We start from the raw sequence: 23,882 nt of genomic DNA, 5'->3' as shown, positions 1-23,882 counted from the left end.
CAGGGAGGGCTGATCTTGCTCCTGAAGTCCTTGACATCAGGACTTCTGAAACTGAGGGTGCTCTGAGTAGGGGGAAACACATAATGGCTGGCAGCCATTCCTGACAGCTGTGGCAGGAGTTCCACAGAGAAAACGGTCCACACCCATTCAGTGCATGATGGGGTTGACCCAGCCACAACTCTTCTACTTTCTGACCAAAGTTTCAGAGTACTCTAGTGACCTCCACATCAAACCACACCTTTCCATCTATGAGGCTATTTTTGCAAATGGAAAAACCGAGTGTTGAAAATAGATAAACAGACTCTTTTCCAAGATTGTGTGTTCAGTAAGTAGCAGGATCCCTGCAAACCCAGGGCATCTGCCCCTTCTGCCTTGCCTTTTGTTCTGTCCCCTACAATCAGGGAACCCCAAGACTAAGCAACCATAAACCAAGCCCCCATGCAGATGAGACAAATTGATGGACAAAGTTTTGTGAAAAGTTTTAAGGGAAAGTTTGATCATTTTTACTTTGGAAAGCAGTTCTCCCAATGACCTCCTAGCACGACTTAGTACACATGTGTTCTCACCAACCTTTATCCTCCCACAAGGGATGAAGTCCCCACATGCACTCATGCACACATGCACACATGCACACATACACACATGCACACATGCACACATACACACATGCACACATGCAAACATGCATACATGCACATATGCACACATGCACGCCATTCTTATCACATTGAACTGAGTCCGGAGCTCTGCATTTCCTACCCACGGGCCTGGGATCCTGCAAGCTTGTCACAGATGAGAAAACCTGGTCTATGTGTGTGGGGTAAGGACAGCGACCCTGAATTGTGTGAGTTCGGTGACCACCTGAGGTCATGAACCAGTCCCTTGACCTCCTGCCCAGTTTTCTCTCCCTGCCTGTCATCCGCAAGTGTGAACACCCATAAAGAATTCTCCTGAAGCCCTCTGGAACTTGCTTCCACAAACCCCGGGGGTCCTTGAGGATCGGGCAAAAAGAAGGGGGAAGAGGCCTTTCCCTCTGAAGCCCTCCCTCCCTGCTCCGCCCTGTCCTCTCTGAGGAGCAAGACATGTCTTAAACATTCCTGACAGCACTATTTTTAGCACTATTTATTTCTGGCTGTCAGCTTGGCGACATGTTCTCTGCATGTTCCCCGGAGCTTTCCCGCCCTGCTGTCACTCACGAGGAGCAAGGGAGAAGGCGGGAAGGCAGCCCAGAGATCTGGTTCTAATCCCAGTCGTTTCTGTCAGCTGGGGGACCTGACACGGCTTGCTTGATGTCTCCATCTCAGTCTCCTCAGGAGTAAATGAGTATGCCTGAAGAGCAGTCGACCTTGGGCCTGGCCCACCTAGACAGATGCTCAATTTAGCTCCTTCGCTTTCCAGGGTCCGCCTCGGGGCTGACCTGACAGCATGGTATGGAGGCTAAGTGTTGCCATGGAGGCAGCAAGGCTGTCTTGGCACACTAGGAGTCATTAATCTTTTAAGGTGACCCCTGGCTCTCTCTCTAGCCCTTTCAGATATCATCAGACATTTCAACCCTTCTGTTCTGATGCCCACGTGTTCTCCTGGGAAGGGTACTGCAGGCCACACTACTATTGCCGAGTAAGTTTTCTTCTTCTCCCTCTCTGGGGTTGTGCACTCTTGTTAGCCTTGGGTATGTAGGGACTTGAGGGGACTGACAATGATCAGAGAGCTTTGAATAAAGGTCTTCATTAAGTCAATGCCCAAATACCTTTCCCCTGCTGATTTCAGTTGGCTTTAAAGGTTAGGTCAAGTCTGCCCCTCAGAAGCCAGGGCAGTTCAGGGTAGCCTCTGGTTCAGATAGTGGCAGCTGTGCTGGGGTGAGGGCATCAACTTCCTGAACCTTAAATATATGACTTTTTAAACTGTGCTTTCCACTCCTCAGAGACTTGTGGATTCAGGCTAAAGAGCTGGTGAGGCATCTGAAAGACAACCCGGTAAGAGGCTTTCGAACTCCAACTCTGGTGTGGGTGGGCTGTCTAGGTTTGCTGCAAGACAACGACCCCAAGATAGAGAGTGCTGATGGTCCTGTTGCTCAACTCACATGTCCTGGCCTCTTAGGAAATGCCCCTTCCACCGTAATACTCTGTAGGTCACTTCAGATTTATTTAGGATGATTTCCTGTGTGGAACCACAGAAGCTCAGCAGATGGACTAAATGACCTTTCCATAGAGAGGTGGTGGGGTTCTAGAGAGAGAGACTGGCTTGCATATGACCTGGACTTTCCACTTATTGCTGTGTGGTGCTGGGTCAGGCACAGTCGAAGCTCGATAAAAGCCAGTAGCTATCATTGTCATCGAAGCAGTGATTGCTATCATGAATAACTACCACAGTGCTGGGGAAATGGCTCAGTCGGAAGAAAATCCTTGTTGTGTAATCTCGAGGACCCATGTTCAATTCCTAGCACCCACATAATAACTAGGCAGGATGGTATGTGCCTCTAACTAACCCTGACACTGGGGAGGGAGGAGACAGGAGGATCCCTGGGTCATGCTGACCAGCCAGTCTAGCCAAATTTGAGAGCACTAGGTTAGACAAGAGACACTGCCTCAGAAAAATAGACAGTTGTTGAAGGAAATATGTTCAAATCACACACACACACACACACACACACACACACACACACACACACACACACACGGAATAAATTAACTGACAAGGAACAACTCCAGGAGGAAGAATTTAGTTTGGTTCATGGTTTATGGGGGACATTCCACCATGGTTGAGAGGCATGTTGGTTGGGGCATGAGACATCTGATTACATTGTGTGTCTCAGTCTGGGGACAAAGATGGAGAATGCTGGAGCCCCCTGGCTTCTCCTCGTTTCTCTTATTCAGTCTAAGCCACTAGACCATGGGGCAGTGCTAGCCATGTTTATGGCGACTCTTCCCTTCTCAAACCTCTCTAGAGCTGCCCTCCCAGACAAGCAGAGAAGTGTGTCTCCTAGGTAAATCTAAATCCTGTCAAAGCCAGGGATGGTGACTTACAGCCATGATCCCAACACTCAGGAAGCTAAGGAGGCACCTCCTAGGCAATTTGGTACCAGCCTGGAACACAGAGTTAGACTTTGTACTAAAAAAAAACAAAAACAAAAACAAAACAAACAAAACAAATCCAGTCTCCCTGGCAATGGATGTTGGGCTATGATAATGATAATAAGAATGTAATTGTTCTGTGTAAGAACTGGGCGGTCCTGAATCTAACCCTGTAATTTTAAAGATGAAGAAACTTAAATTCCAAGAAGTCATGTGACAAGGCCAAGTTCAAGCAGTCAGTTAGAGCCAAATCCCACAGATCAGAGTTCAGTGCTCCCTGACAACACAATGCTGCCTCAGAAATCAAGCTGGGTTTGTTGTGCGTGCCACATGTTCACTGTGATCAATGTTTCTCAGTTTTTCTGGTAACGTTAATCGAGGTTTCCATTTTCATTTTAACAACCACGTAGCACTTTGCTTACATGAGTGTAGCGTAGCTTGTGCAATAGTATACTACGTCCAATGTTTATGCTGGTTACTCATTCCCACTCCTACGGACAGGGCGTCATCGTAGTACACCTTGTATGACTCTCCTTTCCTTAGAAATATTCTTTGAGAGCTGGTGCTGCAGGCCTGTGAACACAGCTACTTGATAGACTGAGGCAGGAGGATCACAAGTTCAAAGCCTGCCAGGTTACAGGGTAAGTTTAAGGCTAGGCTGTGAAATTCTGTGACAATGTAAAGTTTATTTGTCAGAATAAAAAGGATGTGTGTGTAACTCAGTGATAGAGTACTTACTTAGCACGCACAAGACTGTAGGTTCAAGTTGACATTGCAAAAGAACTTTTTTATCAAGGTGCCCCTTAATACAAGATATGAGATGACCTATAGAACGTTTATTCGACATTAGACTACCAAGTGCTACTTTTGACAAAAAAAAAAAATAAGTAAGAGAGAAAGAAAGAAAGAAAGAAAGAAACAAAGAAGAAAGAAAAAAGGAAGGAAGGAAGGAAAGGAAGGAGAGAGAGAGAAAGAAACAAAGAAAGAAAGAAACAAAGAAGAAAGAAAAAAGGAAGGAAGGAAAGGAAGAAAGAGAAAGAAAGAAAGAAGGAAAGAAAGAAAGGAAGGAAGGAAGAAAGAAAGGAAGAAAGAAAGAAAGGGGGCTGGAGAGATGGCTCAGCGGTTAAGAGCACTGACTGCTCTTCCAGAGTCCTGAGTTCAATTCCCAGCAACCACATGGTGGCTCACAACCATCTGTAATGGGATCTGATGCCCTCTTCTGGTGTGTCTGAAGACAGCTACAGTGTACTCACATACATAAAATAATTCTAACCAAAAGAAAAAAAGAAAGGAAGGAAGAAAGGGAGGGAAGGAAGGAAAGGACATTCGTGCTAGTGGAGTTAGCCTATAATCCTAATACTCAGGAGGCAGAGGCAGGAGGATCAGATGCTTGAGATCAACAGAACCAGCCCTAACCGTGATTTAAGGTAACAGTTGGGGTGTGAGATTGAGAAACACAGACAGACAGATGTCTGGCCCGAGCTCTTATCTCTCTGTCTTCATGCTGCAGGAACTTGATTTTGAGAAGGACTGGAAACTCATCACTGTGCTCTTCAGTAACACAAGCCAGTGCCACCTGTGTTCCTCTGATCAGCAGGTAAGCTGCAGGCTGGGAGGCTGAGATGCTGGTATGGAGGCAAGGGGCTAACCCTGTCTGAGCACTGTCTGCCGGGCTCAGGATGAGGCCTCCTGTTTCAGAATTAGGACGGGTGGATTAGTGAACCGCTGGATGGGCACGTGGATGGACCGATGGATGGGTGGGTGCATAGATTCTCAAGAAAACATACGAAAATTAACAGCAGGTGGCTGTTTCTTTTCCTCCTGTATTTCGGTGTGATGGCGTGCACAGGACATAAAGTTGACCATCTGAACCATTTTGGTGTGTTATGACTTGGGTGGGATAAAATGCCATTGTAAGTGTGTGCCCAAAGCTGTGCATTTGTAACCATCACAAGAGCCAAGAATGCTTTACATTCTGTGTTTTAGATCTGTAAAAGAACATCTAATATTATATCCATTGTTTAAAATAATGGGTCTTGTGGGGGGTTTGCCTTAATTTATTTATTTTTACATCACAATCACTGCCCCTCCCAGTCATACATGTATACAATGTACTTTCACCTACCTCCATACACACATTACCTTCTCTCTCTCCTTCTGCTTTTCCTCTCCTTTCTTGCCAAATAGTTCCTCTTTCTTACTTTAATGTCTTTTTTTATCTAGATTCTATGTAGAAGAGAAAATTTATTTGTATTTCTGGGTCTGGTTTATTTTGCTTATCTGATGATCTTCAGATCATCCACTTCTCTGCAAATGATACAATTTCATCCTTCTTTATGGGTGTATAGTACTCCACTGTGTAGACATACCATAGTGTCTTCATCCATTCATTTGTGGTGAGCACCCAGGCTGATTCCCTAACAGTGTCATGAGAAGCATGGATGTCTAGATGCCACTAAGTTACCCTGACTTGGGATCCTTTGGGATTCTGAGGACTATGATGTCGGGGTCCTATGGTAGTTTTGCTTTGCACTTTTTGATGAACCTCCCTACTGATGTTTCAGTAATTCACTAATTCACACTGCCACCAGTCAACTGCAAGGAGCTCCTTCCCCCTCACCCCTGCCGCTCTTGTCATTTGTTGGATGAGAGTCTTTCTGAGTGGGATGTGATAGATCATCCCTGTGGTTTTGATTGGTGTTTCTGTGTTGACTAATGACGTTGATTACTTTTTTACAGATTTATTGGCTATTTACACATCTCTCTAGAGCTGTATCCAGGGCATGTGGCCATTTGTTGATCAGACTATTTGTTTCTTGGTGTTTGACTTGTGAAGTCCCTTATATATTGTGAATATTAACCCCCTGGAAAATGGGCAGATTGTTTTTTCTCACTTCTAGGCCCTGGCTTCACCCAGATGTTGTTTCCTTTGCTGCTCAGGGGCTTTTGCCTTTAATATGACCCCGCTGAGGATTTTACATTTAAGATGATCCTGATGTGACAAATCTTTATGCTTTCCAATCTCTCTTATTGGGAGAAGAAATCGGGGCCCAGAGAAACTGAGTCAATTGTCCTTCTGCATCTGAAGAGAATCAGCTTACTAAGCTAAGAATTGTTTTGCCTCTCTCAATTCTGCCTTCACGTGAGCAGTGACTATGTGGCCTAGTGCAGGATGCATACACTGGCCTTCCCCTGACTAGTGTAGGACACATACATTCTCCTCACACTAACCCTGAGTCCCAGCTTGGGTGGAAACACTGGCATTTACCAAAGGCAAATGACCTGTGGATCTTATCTTTGAGGCTCTATGGTTTTCCTTGGAACAAAACATATGGTTTCACTTATTATACATAGAGATAACTATATCAAAGATTGTGACTTCAGCGTTTATCAAGACCAGCTCCAATCAGCTGAGGGTGAGTGGAATAGCCAGGGAATATAGGCTGTGGCACTGTAAATGACATATACACTCTTCTTTGTGAGTCTAAAGTCCAGCTGCCACCAACCTGTCTCTGTCAATCACCTTGACTTGCCTACTGCTCCCTCAGCCCAGCTCTCAGGGCCTCTGTCAGGCTACGGCTCAGGTGTGGCTAAGTTTTTTTGGTGTGCCCCTCCCCTGCCACGTCTTGCCTTCTTCCAAATGATCTCTGGGCCACTATCAAAGCTCTCTGTCCTTGGTGCCGTAGGACCCCAGGAGAACAGTGGTTAAAAACCCCTTCCCTGGCCAGCTCTCACTGCCCATTGTTTCTGCAGGTCTCCTGAGTATGTTGTGCACAGACTCAGACAGTCTCTGTTCACTAGGGCCAAATGAAATCTACACGCTCTGCTTGTTCTCTCTGGGGTCATTATGCATATTAACATTAACTCATGAATTATGCATCCATGCACTGACATATCCAAGCGTGCATTCACACATTGCCGCGTGCCTCCGTATCTCCACCCCTTGCTCTCTAGCCGCTCGCACACCACCAAGCCCGTATATAAATCTGCCCACTCACATGTAGACTCAGATTCGTCCTATCGTTGACGGTGATGCGTTTGCTCAGAATGGCATTCAGTTATTTTTCCCTGCGTGGGAGAGTGCATTCACGCTCATCCGAGATTTCTTCTTTGCACTCTCACAGCTAAGCAATCTTACATGATTTTAATGTATGTGTCCCTTCAAGTATTATTGAGCACACTATGCGTTCTAAGTACGTGTGCCCCATGTACGTGACTTTTTTTTAAATTAATTTTTAGTTCCGAGAGTGATACGAAACTCTCTTTTTAACCTTTATTGTTCTTTGCTTTCTTTAAAATGTATTTAATGTGCATGTCGCCATTGGTCACAATTCACTGTGACATTCCCATATAGGTGTGTACTTTTCACAACCATATGTTTTCAAGGCCTTGTCACATTGAGACCTGCAGACTAGACCGACTCTTGCTGAATGATCTGCTCCCCCGTGTGGATTTACCCCCTCTCGTTTCCAGCGTGCATTTACACACACACACACGCACGCACGCCATTACCCACTGGCACAGTGATGGCCATTTATCCCTTTCAAGTTTTTCACTGTTCTAAACGCACAGAAATTTCTAGGTTTTCAGGCCATGGGGGCCGGGACATTAGTGAGTGCTCATGAGTAAGTCAGAAAGGTTGCCACAAAAATTGTAAAATAAAAGAAGGGAGAGGGAATGGGATTGAATATAAAACATTCTGGTACACTGCTGTGAATGAAGGGGGCTGTGAACTCATGAGCCCTTTGCTCTCTTCGTTCTGGACGCATGCACTGGACTTGCTCCAGAGCTCTTGCTCTGCATACATGCACTGGACTGCAGCGGGAAGCAGAGCATGCTGACTCAAGTGTCTGTAATAGTCATTATAGGTGTATAACGCCTTCCACTTGGACACAGGATAGTTGCTGAGCCCAACCATTCCACGCCTGTGATGGCTGAATGACAATGTCTAGAGACAAACCCTTGACCCAGGGTTTCTAAAGGAAGGTCACACTTGGGAGTGGGAACACCATGCTCTTCCAGGTCCCCGAGGGAGAATGGATGCCCTGAATGTGGTACAAATGACTGGCTGGGACCCTTCTGGACCCATATCCTAGGGCTCTTCGGGAAGGAAAGTGTGTTGCTCGGAAGAATCCAGACAGTGCTTATCACAGGCCATTGCCAACAGATGGGCTGGGAGGCCAGCCCCTCACGGAAGTAGGAGCAGAGGAGAGACAGACATAGGCACTTCCTCCTGGGCTGTGTGTGTGTTGGGGGGCAGCCCTCCCTGCAGCCCTCATCTGATGATTGGCAGCCGCCTCTAGAGTGCCTGTCCCTGTCCCCCCAGGTAACAGCACAACGTCTTGCCCTTCCTCGTCTTGCTGTCTGAGCCACTTTGCTGCAGGGGACAGCTAGTCTGCAGCCAGCTGAGGCGTTTGTCTTGTACATTTTATTTTTCACATTGAAATGATAACCAGGGGTCGAATTTAGACGTTCTGTCATCAGCTTAGTTTCTCACCTGCAGAGACAGGGAGAGGGGCTGCTCTGCGTGGGGGTGGGTGGTTTTATACATCCCAGTAATGGGGCCCTCGAAACTCTCTGAGACCGTTTGCCTTACCCAGGGCAGCTACGGCACAGGGGTGGGAGGTGGAGAAGGAGGGATCTGGCAAACAGCCCAGCTTGGATTTCTGGTTAGAAATCCGAAATCCAAAGACTTTTGGGCATTTCAGATTTGGGATTTTCAGATACTAAATGCTCAGTTGATAGATAAAATCTGTGCGAATACCCCACACCCAAAAGACTCCAAAGACAGACATTTCTGGTCCCAAATCTCCCAGATAAGGAATATTTAGCCTGTGCTCTGATGAAGTTTTGAGGTTTTTTTTTTTTTTTATTTTATTCTCTCTCTCTCTCTCTCTCTCTCTCTCTCTCTCTCTCTCTCTCTCTCTCTCTCTCTGGATACACAAGACTACAAGGTGTGCATGTGAGGATCTGAGGATCTGTCACTTCTTTCTTTCCACCGTGTGGGTCTAGGGACTTGAGTCATCAGGCTTGGCAGCAAGTGCCTTTACCCAAGGAGCCAGATGCTGGCCCTTTCTTTTTAATCTTGGGCTGGGGGAAGAGGGGAGACAGAGACAGAGAGACAGAGAGACAGAGACATAGAGAGGGGTGGGAAAAGGAAGAGGGAGAGATGGCACGATGTGTGGCGATTCAGAACAATCCTTGGATCAAATAGGTCACCAGCTTTAGTGGCAGATGCCTTTCACCCACAAAGGTCCCATTTTGGAAGCTTTGAGGTCTGACTGGGTCCCTAAATCCAGGTAGATCATGTTGCCTCTTCAGATTTATTTTCTCCAGATAAAAACGGCTCTCTCAGCCCTTGGCCCGGAGCGTCAGAACCACCATAGTGGTCCCCATCTTGTTTCAGTCTTGAGCTTGCCCTTCTGTGGTGTGGAACGCCTCCCAGGTGGAAGGTTGGCGGTTTTTGTTTTGTTTTGTTTTTGTTTTGTTTTTTGTGTTTTGGGTTTTGTTTTTGTTTTTGTTTTTGTTTTTGTTTTCTGGTGGAAGCTGGGTTAGAGAAACACAGACTGGACCCAAAGCCCAAACCAAAACAAGCAGCTCTGAGATTCTATGGTGGTGGGCAAGCACTGCCTCCATCAAGCATCTGCCATGGTGTCTGTGGGGCCGTCTGAGTCTGGGTCCCTGGGCCTGTGTCCTCCCTGTTACTGCCCTTGTTCACCCCAGTTCTTCTCTCACAGAAAAGGCACTTGATGAAGCACATGGAGATGCTGTCAGGGGTGCTGGATTACCTGCATCGTGAGGTAAGGCAATGGTTCCCAAGCCCCTGGGGTCTTGGAACATGGAACGTGAGTCAGGCATCGTTTTAGGGGCCCTGGGGGCCCTTCCCGGGGCGACAGAGGTGGCATTTGTTAGAGAGTAAGAGCCCAAGACCCTGAAGATGGAAAGCTTGAAGGACTCCATCTCCTCACCCGTCCTGAAAGGGGATGCTCTTGGGGTGGGGGCTGGGCACTCTCAGAGAGCTAAGCGCACGCGCACGCACGCACGTGCTTTCTGACGGGGCTGGCTTCTCTGGAAGCTGCAGGCTCTGAGAGTCAAAGAACGCTGCTATGACTCACCTACACCGTGCTCCCCCAGGATCTGAGCCTCACTGACCACTGAGAGAGGCAAGGGGTGCGTTCTAAGATGCACAGCTGAAGGAGTGACACCTTTGGACCAACCTCATCGAAACCCTCCAAAGTGTGGTCCCCAAACAAGGCCCCCAGGGTTCCAGGGGGCCCAGAGGCAGCTTGGCACATGCACATGTCTCCTCCTATCTCTTATGTCTCTTTGTCTCTTAGGTCCCCAGAGCGTTTGTGAATTTGGTGGATCTCTCTGAGGTTTTGACCATGGCTCAGCAGCATCAAGAGACTGGTTTCAGGTAGAATGGGGGGGGGGGGGGAGGCAGACAGACAGACAGAGTAGGATCATCCTCTGTTGTATGGTTTGTAGGGACCTTGAAGTAAGTAGGTCAAGACCCTCTGAGACTGTGGTCTCAGGACAAAGGAGATTAATTTACCCCAGAGGGACAAAGGGCAGGGATAAGGGATAAAGAAAGGGGGCAAGGGGAAGGGGAAGGGGGGTATTTGTCCTAGAGGACAAAGGACTGCCTCTGTATAGAGAGGAGACAGACCTGGCCCATAGGAAAATGGCCACTATAAAGGCAGAAGGGGAAACCCTGTGTTAGGATGAGGTGTTTAATTTTAATTGGGTGTTGTCAATTAGGTGAGCCAAGGTGGGACTTTTGATTGCTGGATCTCAATATTTCAATAGCTGGACCTTGGTGGTCAGCCTCAGGAAGAGGTCTTAGGAAGTGGCCTAATAAGGGAATGGGCCTTGGGGGCTGGCTTTAGGAATGCAATCTGGTAGTTTTTAGGAAGACAAGGGGGATAGTGAAGGGCAAGGCCTGCCAGAGCCATCTTTGCTGTGCTCAGCCTGGCTAGAGTCCTTTCAAGTATGCATTGGCTCTCCACACACATGGATCCCCCTGGGGGAGACCCAAGCATGGAGGCTGGAGAGTGCAGTAGCTGTGTGACTCACACCCCAGTCAGCGCCAGAGTCAGTGAGAATGCTGCAATATTTAATATGGTCGACACAGTGATGGAGCCAGAGCCCCACCCCCACCCCCACCCCAAATGATTCGAGAGTTTAAACCACAGTTGAAAGTTAAGAGTGTTGGCCTAGCACGCACGAACTGGTGTCAGTCTCCGGGACTGCATAAAACTAGGCGTGGTGATACATACCAGTTGTCCCAGCACTTAAGAGAGAGTCGGGGTCAGAGGGCAAAGCTGTCTACAAGAAATCTGAGGCAAGCCTGGGCTCCTACACGAGACACGGTCTTAAACCTTAAACAAACACACACAGGTTTGGCGGAGCGTGTCTCTGGTGATAAGAAGTATTACTCTGGAAAATGACCAGGGAAAAATGACAGTGGACTCGAATGCCTCAGAACTTGATTGTCAAGTATTTCTGAAAGCTTTCACAGGACTTTTGCTTTAGCTTCAGAATCTTGAATTTGATTCTGGAAAGAAGCTCATGTGAGGAAGGTCAGAGCAAAGCCAGCTGAGAAAAGAAAGAGGGGTCCTGAAGGGGAAGGAGAACAGGATCGTAAGGATGGGGGGTGGGTTTCTGGGGTGGCCAGCAAGTGGGGAGCAGTGTGGAAGGGGAGAAAGAATGTCTTCATAGCATATCCTGACCCTGTGGACAAGGGCTCTAGGGCGTGCCTTCTGCCCTGAGCTGGCCATCTGTGTCAACTTGACACAGCTAGAGTCTTCTGAGAGGAAGCAACCCTCATTGAGAAAATGTCTTCGTTAGACCAATCTACAGACAAGCCTGTAGGACATTGTTTAGCCTCTTGAGCAAGCCACGATCCTCCATGGCCTCTGCATTAGTTCCTGCCTTCAGGTTCCTGCCCTGTTTGAGTTCCTGCCTTGACTTCCCTCAGTGGACTGTGATTCGGGATATGTAAACCATATAAATCCCTTTTCTCCTTTTTCTGCACTGCACTTTTAGTCACAGTGTCTCGTCACAGCAGTAGTAACCCTGAGAGAAATTGGTATCAGGTTTGCGGGGTATCACTGTCGTAGACCTGACCATGTTGTTTTTTGGGGGAAATTGAGGGATCACTTTGGAACTTGGGGCTAGAAAAGCCATTGAGGGTTCAGAGGTTGGCGAATGAACCTGACAGCAGGGCAGAGGTCTGCCTTGTGAGATCTCGGAAGGAGTCCGAGAGTCACTTGACTCTCTTGAGCCGTTGCATATTTGGAATTAAGCCTCTGTGGTTCTGGTCATCCGATAGGTGGGGGGAGGGAGGACCCAGACCATTGTGGATGAGGACACCCTTGAGCTAGCAGTCCCGGGTGCTGTAAGAAAGCAGGCTGAGCAAGCCACGAGTGCAAGCCAATGAGCAGCCCTCCTCCATGGCCTCTGCACCAGCTCCTGCCTCCACATTGCCTCCACCTTGAGTTTCTGCCTTGGCTTCCCTCAGTGGACTGCGATTCGGAATAGATAAACCAAATAAACCCTTTCCTCCCCAAGTTCCTTTCATCACCTCACTAATGACCCTAACAAGACATGCACCCAACCTTCTTTTCTCTTGCACCCTTTAAGGCTGCAACTTCCTTTTTTCCTAAGCAACTCTCTTCACCCCCACCCCCATTACACTCTCTCCAGAGCCCTATCCCACCAATGTAATCCCTTATGCTTGTCTCATTCTGACCTGCAGCCCTGCACCAGAGATTTGCAAATGCTCAGAGGAAATAACGAAGTTATCCAAGGCTGTCATGCAGTGGTCCTATCAGGTGAGTCTGGCTTGGAACCTGGGCTGCTGGCTCTCAGGGTGGGGGCGGGAGTGGCAGGGGAGGAGGAGGGAGGAGGAGAACAGGATGCTGGGAGAGGGTGGCTAAGTTAGTTCCAGTAAGCCTTGGCTGAATTGGGGACTGCTGGGTGCCAATGAGAGGTACCCTGACAATACTCCTTGTGATGAATACATACTGTTACAATAGAGGGGAGACACCACAGCATGTGTAATGAGGGATGGGATGGTGCTGACAGCAGCTAGTAAAAAGAGCTTTGCCCATTTGTTCTGAGATGTCTTTTGCTGCCTCAGTTGCTGTCACTGCTAGGCCTGTGGTCTGTTTCACTCAGATGTTGCCTGTGAGGCAAGCCATTGCTCCTGAAGTTAACCAAAGAGGCCAAGTAGTGTAGTGGGCTCAGGGAGAGCTACCATTCTTACACTTGAGCTGGTGAACAGCTCAAAATCCAGGGCCTGCTGACTCGCATAACATTATCTTCACATAATGGTTGGAAGTGCAGATGTGTGACACTGTCTAATCTGGAGATTGCAGACTAGGGCAGAGGGTGCCTTTGCAGACCCCGCCCCTAAGGAGCTCTTCCTTGGCATTCAGGAACTTTTTGAGTTTCCAGAGAGAAGTTTCAAGCTCTCTGTCTGGTACTTCAGAGACAACTAAAACTCAGTTTTAGTTCTCAAGAGACCCAGAGCAGAAGGCAAGGGGGCTCTTTCCAAGTACATGATTGTATACCGTGCGTGGAGGTGGTTGAGTTGAGGGGTCCTGGTGCCCTAAACAACTCTGGCTGACGTGGGCTCTTGATATGCACTCTCTTCTCCCTTCAGGAAGCCTGGGAAGATCTCCTGGCCTCCAGCAAGTTCAATAAGCATGAGACCTTCGCTGTGGTTTTCCAGTCTTTCTTCTCTGAGGTAGAACTACCCTTGGTGAGTAAGCTATGTGAGGCATTAAGAGTGTGGAAGATAGATGGTGAGGAAGTCTGGACCACACCACACACCTGCCTTCAACTCCTCCCCTTCCTCCTCCTCTTCTTTCTCCTCCTCTTCTTCCTCCTCCTCCTCCTCTTCTCCCTCCTTCTCCTCCTCCTCCTCTTCCTCCTCCTCCTCTTCTTCCTTCCTTCCCCCTCTTCCCCCTCCTCCACAGAAACCCCAGACTTTACTGAATGTGAGAGGTATAGTCTCAGAGTCAATACCACAGCAATCTCTCAGCTTTTCTCACCCAGTTCCCTCACAGGGTTGCATTGCCCTGTGCAGCAGATTCTGAGATACAGGGCAGCTCCAAAGTAAAGGGCAGGGACCCAGGGCTGATAGTGTAGCCTAAAGCCCTGCTTCTGGAACGACCCAAGTGTGTGACTTCAGGAAAACGGTTTGACCTCTCCATGCCTCGGTTTCACATATTCCGTCCACCTAGAATGGATGTAGTGTGGAGATCCCATGAGTTAACTCATGGAAAGAACTCGGGGCCTGGGGCCGGGAAGCCCTGGGTACCTCTTGCCTCTGTGCTTACCGGGGGCAGGGTCTTCAAGGCCACCACCTCTAGCTTTCCCCTTTGTATGTTCCTCTACCTCCATCTCTGAAGAGAGGCATTTTCATCTTCATCCCCAAGGTCGCTGGTCCATGGGCTACTTGGATTGTAAGGCACTGAGGGACCAGGGTCTCTGTGGCCTCTGAGCCTTCGGGGCTGTAGCTGGGAACAGCTCCAACTCCTCTCTGTTGGCATCACTGGCTTCCTCCACGACTTCCTGTTTATAACCACAGTTCACGGCTTTACTTACCATGCCTTCCTTCTCCATTCAGACCACATCTCTGACACCTGCTCCTGTTCTGAGTTTAGGTTTAGAGGCTTTGTCCCCACACAGAGCAATCGGAGACTTACCCTGTCCCCTGCAGTTCTGACTGCCACACCCTTGCCCCAGACAGCGCTCCTAGAAACTCACTGTTAGGGAAGGGCTGGGGGACAGAGCTGGATGGGTCACAGCCCTGCTCTCATGGGTCATACCCTGAGATGCTGACAGAGTCCCTTCTCACATCTCTTCCAGGAGAGGCCCTCGCCCCAGGATTCCACCACGCTCGCCCTCAGGATCTGGAATAGCATGGTAAGTGTGGAACTGAGGCTCACGCCAGCCTTTGGGCTGATTCGCAGAGGGACAGCCGCTGCCACTGCACCCAGGGAGAGGTGCAGGTTAGCCAAGGAATGCTGGTCAAGCTCAGTGCCCAGAAGCTTGACCCCACCTGGGACAGGACACAGGGGAAAGCTTCAGCCTACTTCCCCCAGAGGCACAGTCATGTCCTCAGAGATTGGGTGGTTGACTTGCTTCCTTTCACCTCAGGGCACATCTCGGGGCACAGGCTCCCTCCCCTTCAGCTCCTACTCACTCTCCTCACTTAGGTGGTACCATGCAGGGTGGTTCCCAGAGCCAACGTTGTCTTCAGAGAGATGATCTGGACTCAGTTTAGATTCTTCCTTTCATACCCGCATCAGTTCAGGGTATCAACTCCCCAAACAACACAAGACACAACCCCCCTGACCCTACACATTCAGTGTATCTCATCCTTGATGTCACAGAATGCGTTGATCTCTGGGGGAGCAATGATAACTTTCCCAGGTCCCCAAAGATTCCCCAGGGCCATCGAGATCATAGCAGATGGTAGGTACCCCAAAGCTTGATGCTCTTTCAGGGTGCTGGGCACCTCCTCCACTACTCCCCACCCCCACCCCATCCATGCTACCCAAGCTATAGAATCCCAGGAAGAGAAGTTGGTTTTTCTTCTTCCTTGAATGAGAAATATTCCATGCTTTCTCTCTAACTGGTCAGCTGTGTGGAGCATGCAAAGTTTCACATTAGCCCAAGGTGGTCTGTGGAGGTCACAGCAGGGAGGTTAGGGAGGGTAGAAGGGACCCCATGTGTGCCCTTCGATGAAGGCATCAGGTTTCACCGACAAAGGCACTTGCAGGTGGAATGGGTGCTTGGATGGGACAATCCCTTACCAGTGGTTGTCAAGCTTCTAAGGCTGCAACCCTTTAATATAGTCCCTCATGCTTCGGTGACGCCCCCCCAACCAAGAGATTATTTTTGATGTCAGCACTTGGGATTAAAGTGCTGCAGAGGCAGGCGGATCTCTGCAAGTTCAAGGCCAGCCTGGAGTACAGAGTGAGTTTTAGGACAGCCAGGACTACATAGAGAAACCCTGTCTCTGAAAAAAAAAGTTTTTTGTTGCTACTTCGTAACCGTAACTTTGTTCCTGTTATGAATCGGAATGTAAATAGTTTTTGGAGATAGAAGTTTGCCAAAGGTGGCCTCACCCACAGGTTGAGAATCACTGTTAGCCTTTCTCTCATGAAGGGCAGAGAACAGACACCGGGCTGCCTAGAAGGGGTTTGCCCTCCGATAACCTTCTCTCAGGGTGCCAGTGCAGCCAAACCTTGGGCCTCTACCCACACCATGCCTCCTCAGACAACAAGTGTATGACCACGAGGTCAGGAGAGGCCCTGAAGATGGGATTTGAAGTGGTGTATAGGCAGAGGGCAGGGCAGACGTCCTTGGTAAGGGGCCTATTGTGAGCAAAGGGTTTGAGGCAGGAAGGAGGGAGGCTGATCTGCCAGAAACTGGGGACAATGGGACCTAGAGCACAGTCAAGGCCTGGAAGTGAGAGGGAGAACAGTTGGAGAGAGCCCGCAGCTCTGGGTTCCTTTCTCTCAGGCGGTCAAGCGACATCCCCATGCTTCTGCCCAGTTTCTTCTCACATGCTCAGGGGCCATGAGGAGCCAGTGCCCAGGGGGAAGCAGAAGGTGTCCCCTTTAAGGCCCAGGGCCTGGGGTATAGCAAGGAGCTAACAGCTGTCCTATGTGGAAGTCACCTGCCTCTCTCTAGACTTGTCCCAACACCCACAAGCCCAGTTTCCCAATAAGTCCCTCAAGGCTCCTTGCAGCCCAGAAAGGGAGAGGGAGTCCCCCAAGTGTGTCAGTCCTCCAGTTTCCTCATTGGCAAAATACCAGGCCACCCACAACTCTGCTAGAACCCACCCACAGCTCCTGCAGGCTTGAATCTGCCCGTGAAGGATCAGGAATGTGACAGGTTAGGGTGAGGTGAAGGCTGTCAGAAAGTGGTTCTGGCTCCAGTCCCACTTCTGTAACATTTTTCTCTCTGTTTCAAGACTATGATGACCTTCAGACAGCCTCAGAGGGCTTGTGAAACACATCTTCCAGTTCTGTCTCCACAGGGGAGGCTGGAGCCCCTGGTTTGATGTGCTCTGCCTACCCCACACCACCATGGTTCCAGGGTACTTGTTCTATATGCCACATTCACCGACACAGAGCCCTGGGGAAGGGCTTTCTTCCTAGGCAGGCGACAGAGAGAGGGTCAGAGGAGCTGCTGGGATCTCAGGGACTCTGAACTGCAGTCCTCCTGACTACAGACCCAGCGCATAACTGTGTCCAGAGGAATCTCTACAGTCCACAGAACCACGTGAGGCTATGCAGGGGCCACATCCACAGTGTCCTTCCCTGCTCTAAGACAGTGGGTGTGAGCTCTGGGAGTCACACGTATGCAGAGTTTTGTCTGCACACACCTGGACCAGAACTCTCTTGGGCACATGCTCTCTCACCCCCAGCCCTGACCGCAGCTCGCACCTCCTGTGAGAAGCTGAAGAGGCATTTGTGCCTGAGCAGAACTCAATCTTTCAGGGCCCTTTCTGTTGCTTCCTCAGCGAATTCTGGAAATTCTTGTAGAGTGGTAGTGAAAGGGACGCACCCTCGAGGACATACATCTCAGCTCCTCCCAGCAATCATGACAGCCTACATGAAGCCTCGATGTCAGATGCTAGAGTTACCAGGCAGGAGAGAGAACTCGGGAAGAGTTCATACTTTAGAAGAACTCTTTCCAGATCTGATTTTTTTTAATTTATTATGTTTATTTATTGAGGGGAGGGGACTGGGCCACGGTATACATGTGACTCACATCAGGCTCAGTGACCAATGCCCTACTCGTTCAGCCATTTCACCAGCCCACAGAGAGGATTTCTTAAGGTCACCCTCATCCATCCCCGCGTACTAGCTAATTTCATGGTGGCAGAGAGCAGAGTGGAGGAGGCCGGAAGATAGAGCAAAAGCAAGGATGAGATGTTCCCAGGGAGGGAAGTACTGTGTGCTGCTCTGGTTGGTGGGAGGAAGGGAGATTCTATGAAGTATTGGGCTTTCTCTCTCCTTTGAAGATTCAGGGCCAGAACTGGTGTAGGAAAACTGGGTGACTGATATAGGAACACTTATCTTAAGGTGTGCTGTTGCCTTAGCCCTGAGACAGGATCTCACTCTGTAACCAGGCTGCCCTCAAACTCAAAGAAATCCTCCTGCCTCAGTCTCCCAAATGTTGAGGTTTCAGGGGGCACCATCGTGCTCATATAAAAATACGGTTCTCAACAGTTTTGTTGGGTAGCAGTGAATTCTCCTTCTCTGAGGGCCTTGAAATATCTTTCAAGGTTCTGCTGGATTCATTCCCTTAGGATAGATGTGGTTTCCTCCCAGATTCTCTCATGGGTGCTGACTTTCTTGAAAGACTGAGGAGGAGAAAGATGCTTTGCTGTTGACCACCTGACCCTGGCAATTAGGCTGGCCCCTGGGCACTCCCTTTGTGAGGAGCCAACTCCACTTCAGGGTTCTAGGAGTGGCCACTGTCAAAATAAAACAGAAAGGAGTTTGAGAGGTTTAAGAGCCCAGTCCCCTCCTCCCTCCTCCTCCACCCCCTCTTCCTACCACCCCCTCCAGGGGGCCTGGAGCCCAGATTGCCACTCCTTCAGAAGTGACAGTAATTATACCCCCTTATCTGACTCTCCTTCCATTGGCTCAGAACAAAACACCAGTCCCTGAACATTCCTTTGGCTCCTGGGATCTGGGGCACAAACACAGGGTTAAGTCTTGAGGGGAACCTGAAGTCCTCATGGTTTATATGTGTGACAGATAGATGTGACCACCTGCGTCCCTGTCAAAGTCCTTGTAAAATGAAAGGCAAAGTTGCTACCTGAGCTTCAAACTCTGGCTGCAGCAGAGTTGAGGAAGCTCCCAAGCGGGAGGGGGGAGAGGGGGAGGGCGCACGGGGGAGAGTGCAAAAAGAAAAAAGAAAAAAGAATGCTTTGCTCCCTCAAAACCTCAAAACCACTCTTCACCTCTACCCCCTTCCTCCCTCCCTCCTTCCCCCTTCCTTCCCCTCTCCTTTCCCCTTCCAGTCTCCTCTCTCTCTCCCTCTCCCTCTCTCCTCTCCCCCCTCACTGCCCTCCCTCTCTTATCTGTGCGGCCTTGAACTTGGAGTTCGTAAATGTCCCTACCTCTTCCTCCACAGTACCAGGGTTATCGGCATGGCATGTACCGCCACACTATGTCTTAATCTGGTACTGGGAGCAAACCCAGGGCTTTAAGCAAGCAGACCAGGCAAGCACTCTGCTGGGGCTCATCTCCAGTCCATACAAAGTTTTCAAAGCATCCCCCATGGGCTTGACCTGGGGCTTAGTAATAGAAAAGTTGCCTAGCATGTGGAAGGCCCTGTTCCTGAAGCCCAGCATAAAAGAAAACAAACAAAACAGCTCCATCTAATTCTCCACTTTCCTTTGCTCCTGGTCTCCAGTGCTTTTGTGGTTCCCCTGCTGTTACTCTCAGCCACATCTGTCTGTTGTTCGGTGGCCTTTGTGGTTAAGTGTTATGGTATTCGTTCTCAAGTCTCTGGACAGCCTTGTCAGTGAGTGTGGGGGCCAAGCTGCACTCCCTGTCACTCTAGCTCTGCAGCCCAGTTAAAGACCAGGGCCTGTTTGGACTCCTGTGAAGCTGTGTAAACTTCAATGCAGAAGTGTGGAGATGTGTTTTATGGGTTTTTTGTTTTTTTTTTTAAACTGGACCTGGGTTTATGTGCATGTAGATTGGTGGTTCTCAGCCTATGGGCTTCAACCCCTTTGGGTGTCACATAGCAAAATGACAGTTATGACGTATCGATGATATGATTTTATGGTTGGGGGTCATCACAACATGGGGAACAATATTAAAGGGTCACAGCAACAGGAAGATTGAAAGCCTCTGATGTAGATTATAGTTGTAGACAAGAAGAAACCAGGGACAGGACACATACATTTCACACACTGCCTCAGACTTGCCCTTCCTCCTCTCCTCTACTGTCGGCTGTGGAAATCTTTATCAGTGATCCAGCTAAGAGCTAAGAGGGGAGGCCATGACAACCACCCTAGGGTGAGCGTGAAGCCGTGCGACCTGCTGCAGTTTATGGTTGGATTCAGAATACCAGTGTCGCTCTGCCTTGGATACCTGCCCCAAATAATATTCACTTTCTCCTCCTGTGCTACTGGGGAGGTGGGCAGCCCTGCCTATGAAAAAAACAAAACCCAAGAAACCCACTAAACCCTCACACTCTCAAATGAGAGCTGCAGAATCCCCGGGGAGCAGTGGGCTGCACCTCACCGAGGGTTAAACTTCTGACCCCCAAGTCTAAGAGCTGGAAATGCCCCCAATGGCTGTTGATCCAAGAGTAAAACTCTTGAGAGACTCCCTGGTTTACGGGGAGAGGTGGCATCTAAGAGTGCAATGGAGGGATGCTGCCCGTGTGAGGGAGGCTCCTCTGTTTAGACATCACTTTCTTTTCTTTTCTAGATGGAACCAGTGGGTCGAAAGGATGGGACACTCAATGAAGCAGAGAGAAAAACAATGAAATGTCCCTCTCAGGTAGGAGACACTGGATTGGGTGAGCTGGGATGTGGGCAGATGCATGGAATTTACTGAAAAGTGGGGTCTTACTCAGACGTTAGCCCCCTGACAGTCTTGGGTCTGTTGTTCTAGGCCTGAGCTTAGATTGTACATGTAGCTGCCCTAAAACATATTCCCGTGGACTTTGAGGGCAGACTAGAAGAGGGAAGGTCCTCCAAACCCATGGAAGTCACAGGAACAAAACCATGGCTCTCCTGAACTCCAGCTATGGTCCCATTCACCTTCTCAGGGCCCTGGTCTTGTGTCCTAGGTACCCTTCTTCTCCTTCAGGAGGCAAAGTTCATGAGTTGCTCCTAAGGGGTCTTGAAGGCCATATCCTAAATATGTGCCCAACATGTAATAAGATATATATAATCAATCATTCCAAAGACATGGATGAAGAAATAACCAAACATTAGTGATGGAAATTCCTTCTATCATGGAATGCAAGTTGATTCTTCCTGATGAATTAGTAAGTTTATTATGTTACGCAAAATGCAGTAAGAAGCAATAATTCACCTTTCCCACCTCTTCACTATGGCTTCCAGAAAGTCTAAAATGAGGTTCTTTTTTGGCTGAGATACATGTACTTAGCCCAGCGATACAGACCTTGATGCTGGTTTGCAAATGAGCCATTTCAGAGCCCTGGGGGAACTTCTTCAGAGGGCCAAGAAGCAACTAGAAGGAAAGAGATGGGGAAAGAGTTGGCTTCATTGATATGCGTGAGAACACACTGTTAGAATCTTGCCACCATCCAGGCCATAACACCTGAGCAGCCTTTTCTCAATCACGAATTGACAGGTACTTCCTGAGCCCCTAGTTACAGACCTCTGGGGCTAGGATCTGTTTCATGAGAAGTAAACTTACAGCCAAGAGGGTATTAGTCGCACACATCCTGTTCCCCAGCTCTGTTCCTGGCTCCTGTCTGGCTTACAGGCTTATGCTGTGAAATGTCCCCATTCTTTTTTTTTTTTTAAGATTTATTCATTTATTATATATGAGTACACTGTAGCTGTCTTCAGATACACCAGAAGAGGGCATCGGATCTCTTTACAGGTGGTTGTGAGCCACCATGTGGTTGCTGGGAATTGAACTCAGGACCTCTGGAAGAGCAGTCGGGTGCTCTTAACCGCTGAGCCATCTCTCCAGCCCCGAAATGTCCCCATTCTTCCCCCCACCCCCGGAGCTGGGGACCGAACCAAGGGCCTTGCGCTTCCTAGGCAAGCGCTCTACCACTGAGCTAAATCCCCAACCCCAAAATGTCCCCATTCTTATTCTGCCATGTGGGCTTTGTATATCTCTTCAGCGTCCCCACCGTGCTGTCTTTCTCTGGTACTGAGGTCGGGGCTATCCTCAGAGCCCATGCCATGACACTGTGTTTCTGTCTGCCTGTCTGTGACACTCATAACTTTTTTAGATAAACTCCTTATTCCCCAATAATCCTCCTCAGTTCTCTCTTGAACCCCATCCCACCATCTGAAACCTTTCAACATGAATGCTCCAGTTAACCACATCAATGATGACATGCTTGGTTCTCATGGAGGGAGAGCTCTGGGTCACGGTTACATGTTACCATTTTTTCTGCAGGAGAGCCCCTATCTGTTCACCTACAGAAATAGCAACTACCAGGCCAGACAGCTGAAACCCATAGGAAAGTTTCAGGTAAGGAAAGCATAGCCTTGAATCTTTGTAACCTTCTACTTGACTCTCTGTGTTGTCTCCGGATACGCTGAAGGCTGTAATGTTATGGAAACTGTAACAAGTTCCTGAAATTCCGCCAGGGCTGGCTGGGGGAACGTGCATGGAGTGTTCCTTTGGTGGTCTGGATCAACACAGTCCTTAGACCTGTCTCAGTGCAGTTCTTGAAGGGTCATGAGGTGTTGGGGGTCCATGGCACTGTGATGAGATACCTCAGACCCTTCACAGATCTCTGGCTAGTTTTTGAACCTTTATTCTAAGGAGAAAGAAAAAAAAACTTGTCTGAGTCTGGGGACAAGATAGCTGGGGAGTTAATCCACACCCACACTGTTTTCTTCTCACTTGCACCTTGATTATGGGTGATCACAGTTGCTTTCTTCCTGCTGAGATTAGATAGGGCACTTTACACTCCTCAAGGGACACCTACAGCTTGGTATCTTCCATTCAGGACAAAGGTAGGTAGATAAAGGTGAATTGTGTCCTTCTCTTCCCATCTTATGGAAAAGATCACCCCAATCTGGACTTCCCCTAAGAGACCCGGAGTGAAAGATTCTCAGGTGACAAGTGGCCCTGTGTTTTCTGATATCAGAGATAAACCTAGAAGGAAGCAGGCTCTCGTAGTCTGGCTCTGTGTCAATAAGCAAGGCCTTGGCCTCCCTGTGCCTTTGGGTTTTCATCTAGGAAGTATTGGCTGTGAGTGTAATGGTTTTGCCACAGAGAGTTATAACGCATGTTAAGAAATAGAGAGCATTTATTGCAGCATCTGGCATGCAGTGACTGCGAGGGAGGTGTTGGTATTGTTTTCTCTACATTGCTATTCTCTCTTAGGCTACATTATCAAGTCTCTTCTACACCACTAAAATGCAAGCTCAGAGAGGCAAGGACTCCCGTCAGTGCTCAGGCGTGATCTGTGGAGTGGCTAGATGGGCTTTAGACATGAGACTTAAGACATAAATAAAATACACTGCCGATCCAAAAGAATACAGTTAGGTAGAGGAACAGACACACCAGCCAGCAATTGCATGCACTGTATTAACAGCCGGAATTAAAATTTGTGTTGGGTCTTCTGGAGAACCACAGGAAGAAAAATCAACTCACCTGGTTAAAGACAAACTTCCTAAAGGTGCCCATGGCCTCAGTTTTGAAGAATGAATAGGAATGAGCCTAGTATGTAGAAGGATATGAAATGGAGAGAATAGAAGAGTAGGGGGAACCGTTTACACAAAGGCATGGAGGGGGGGGGGAGACAGAGACCTCGGTCAAGGACAGACGAGAGTAGACAAATGTTGGGATCCATGGTTTTATGCTGAGGATGGTTTATGATAGCCATTTGTTTGTTCAGTCAACAAATAGTGTTAATTTTCTGTGATGCTTGGCACCATTCTGGTCCTTGGGGGTCACCATAAGAAACAGTATGGACAGAACAGCCTGGCTCCACTGAGATTTTAGGCAGGGGAGGGTCACAGTTACAGCTTGCTGAGAGAGACCACTGCAAATGGAGAGGAGGAGTCCCTCCAGCCTGGAGCTGGTGACCCTG

At 48.8% G+C, this 23,882-nt stretch overlaps 1 protein-coding gene across 3 annotated transcripts in view; it reads left to right on the top strand.

Annotated features, from left to right (window-relative positions):
- The window catches only part of Plb1 (phospholipase B1), a 138,481-nt gene that overhangs the window by 38,988 nt on the left and 75,611 nt on the right, over positions 1-23,882 (top strand). For all 3 annotated transcript variants that reach the window (XM_063261536.1, NM_138898.2, XM_039111765.2), the window contains 10 exons: positions 1,524-1,617; positions 1,922-1,973; positions 4,582-4,668; positions 9,809-9,871; positions 10,409-10,488; positions 12,832-12,907; positions 13,741-13,839; positions 14,952-15,008; positions 20,555-20,626; positions 22,235-22,309. In XM_063261536.1, coding sequence (XP_063117606.1) covers positions 1,524-1,617; positions 1,922-1,973; positions 4,582-4,668; positions 9,809-9,871; positions 10,409-10,488; positions 12,832-12,907; positions 13,741-13,839; positions 14,952-15,008; positions 20,555-20,626; positions 22,235-22,309 — 755 coding nt within the window. The remainder of the gene's footprint in view (positions 1-1,523; positions 1,618-1,921; positions 1,974-4,581; positions 4,669-9,808; positions 9,872-10,408; positions 10,489-12,831; positions 12,908-13,740; positions 13,840-14,951; positions 15,009-20,554; positions 20,627-22,234; positions 22,310-23,882) is intronic.

This window comes from Rattus norvegicus, chromosome 6 (genome assembly GCF_036323735.1).
Source record: "Rattus norvegicus strain BN/NHsdMcwi chromosome 6, GRCr8, whole genome shotgun sequence".
Classification (NCBI taxonomy): domain Eukaryota; kingdom Metazoa; phylum Chordata; class Mammalia; order Rodentia; family Muridae; genus Rattus; species Rattus norvegicus.
Note: the sequence above shows the minus strand (reverse complement) of the source record. Positions and strands in the feature narration are given on the sequence as shown.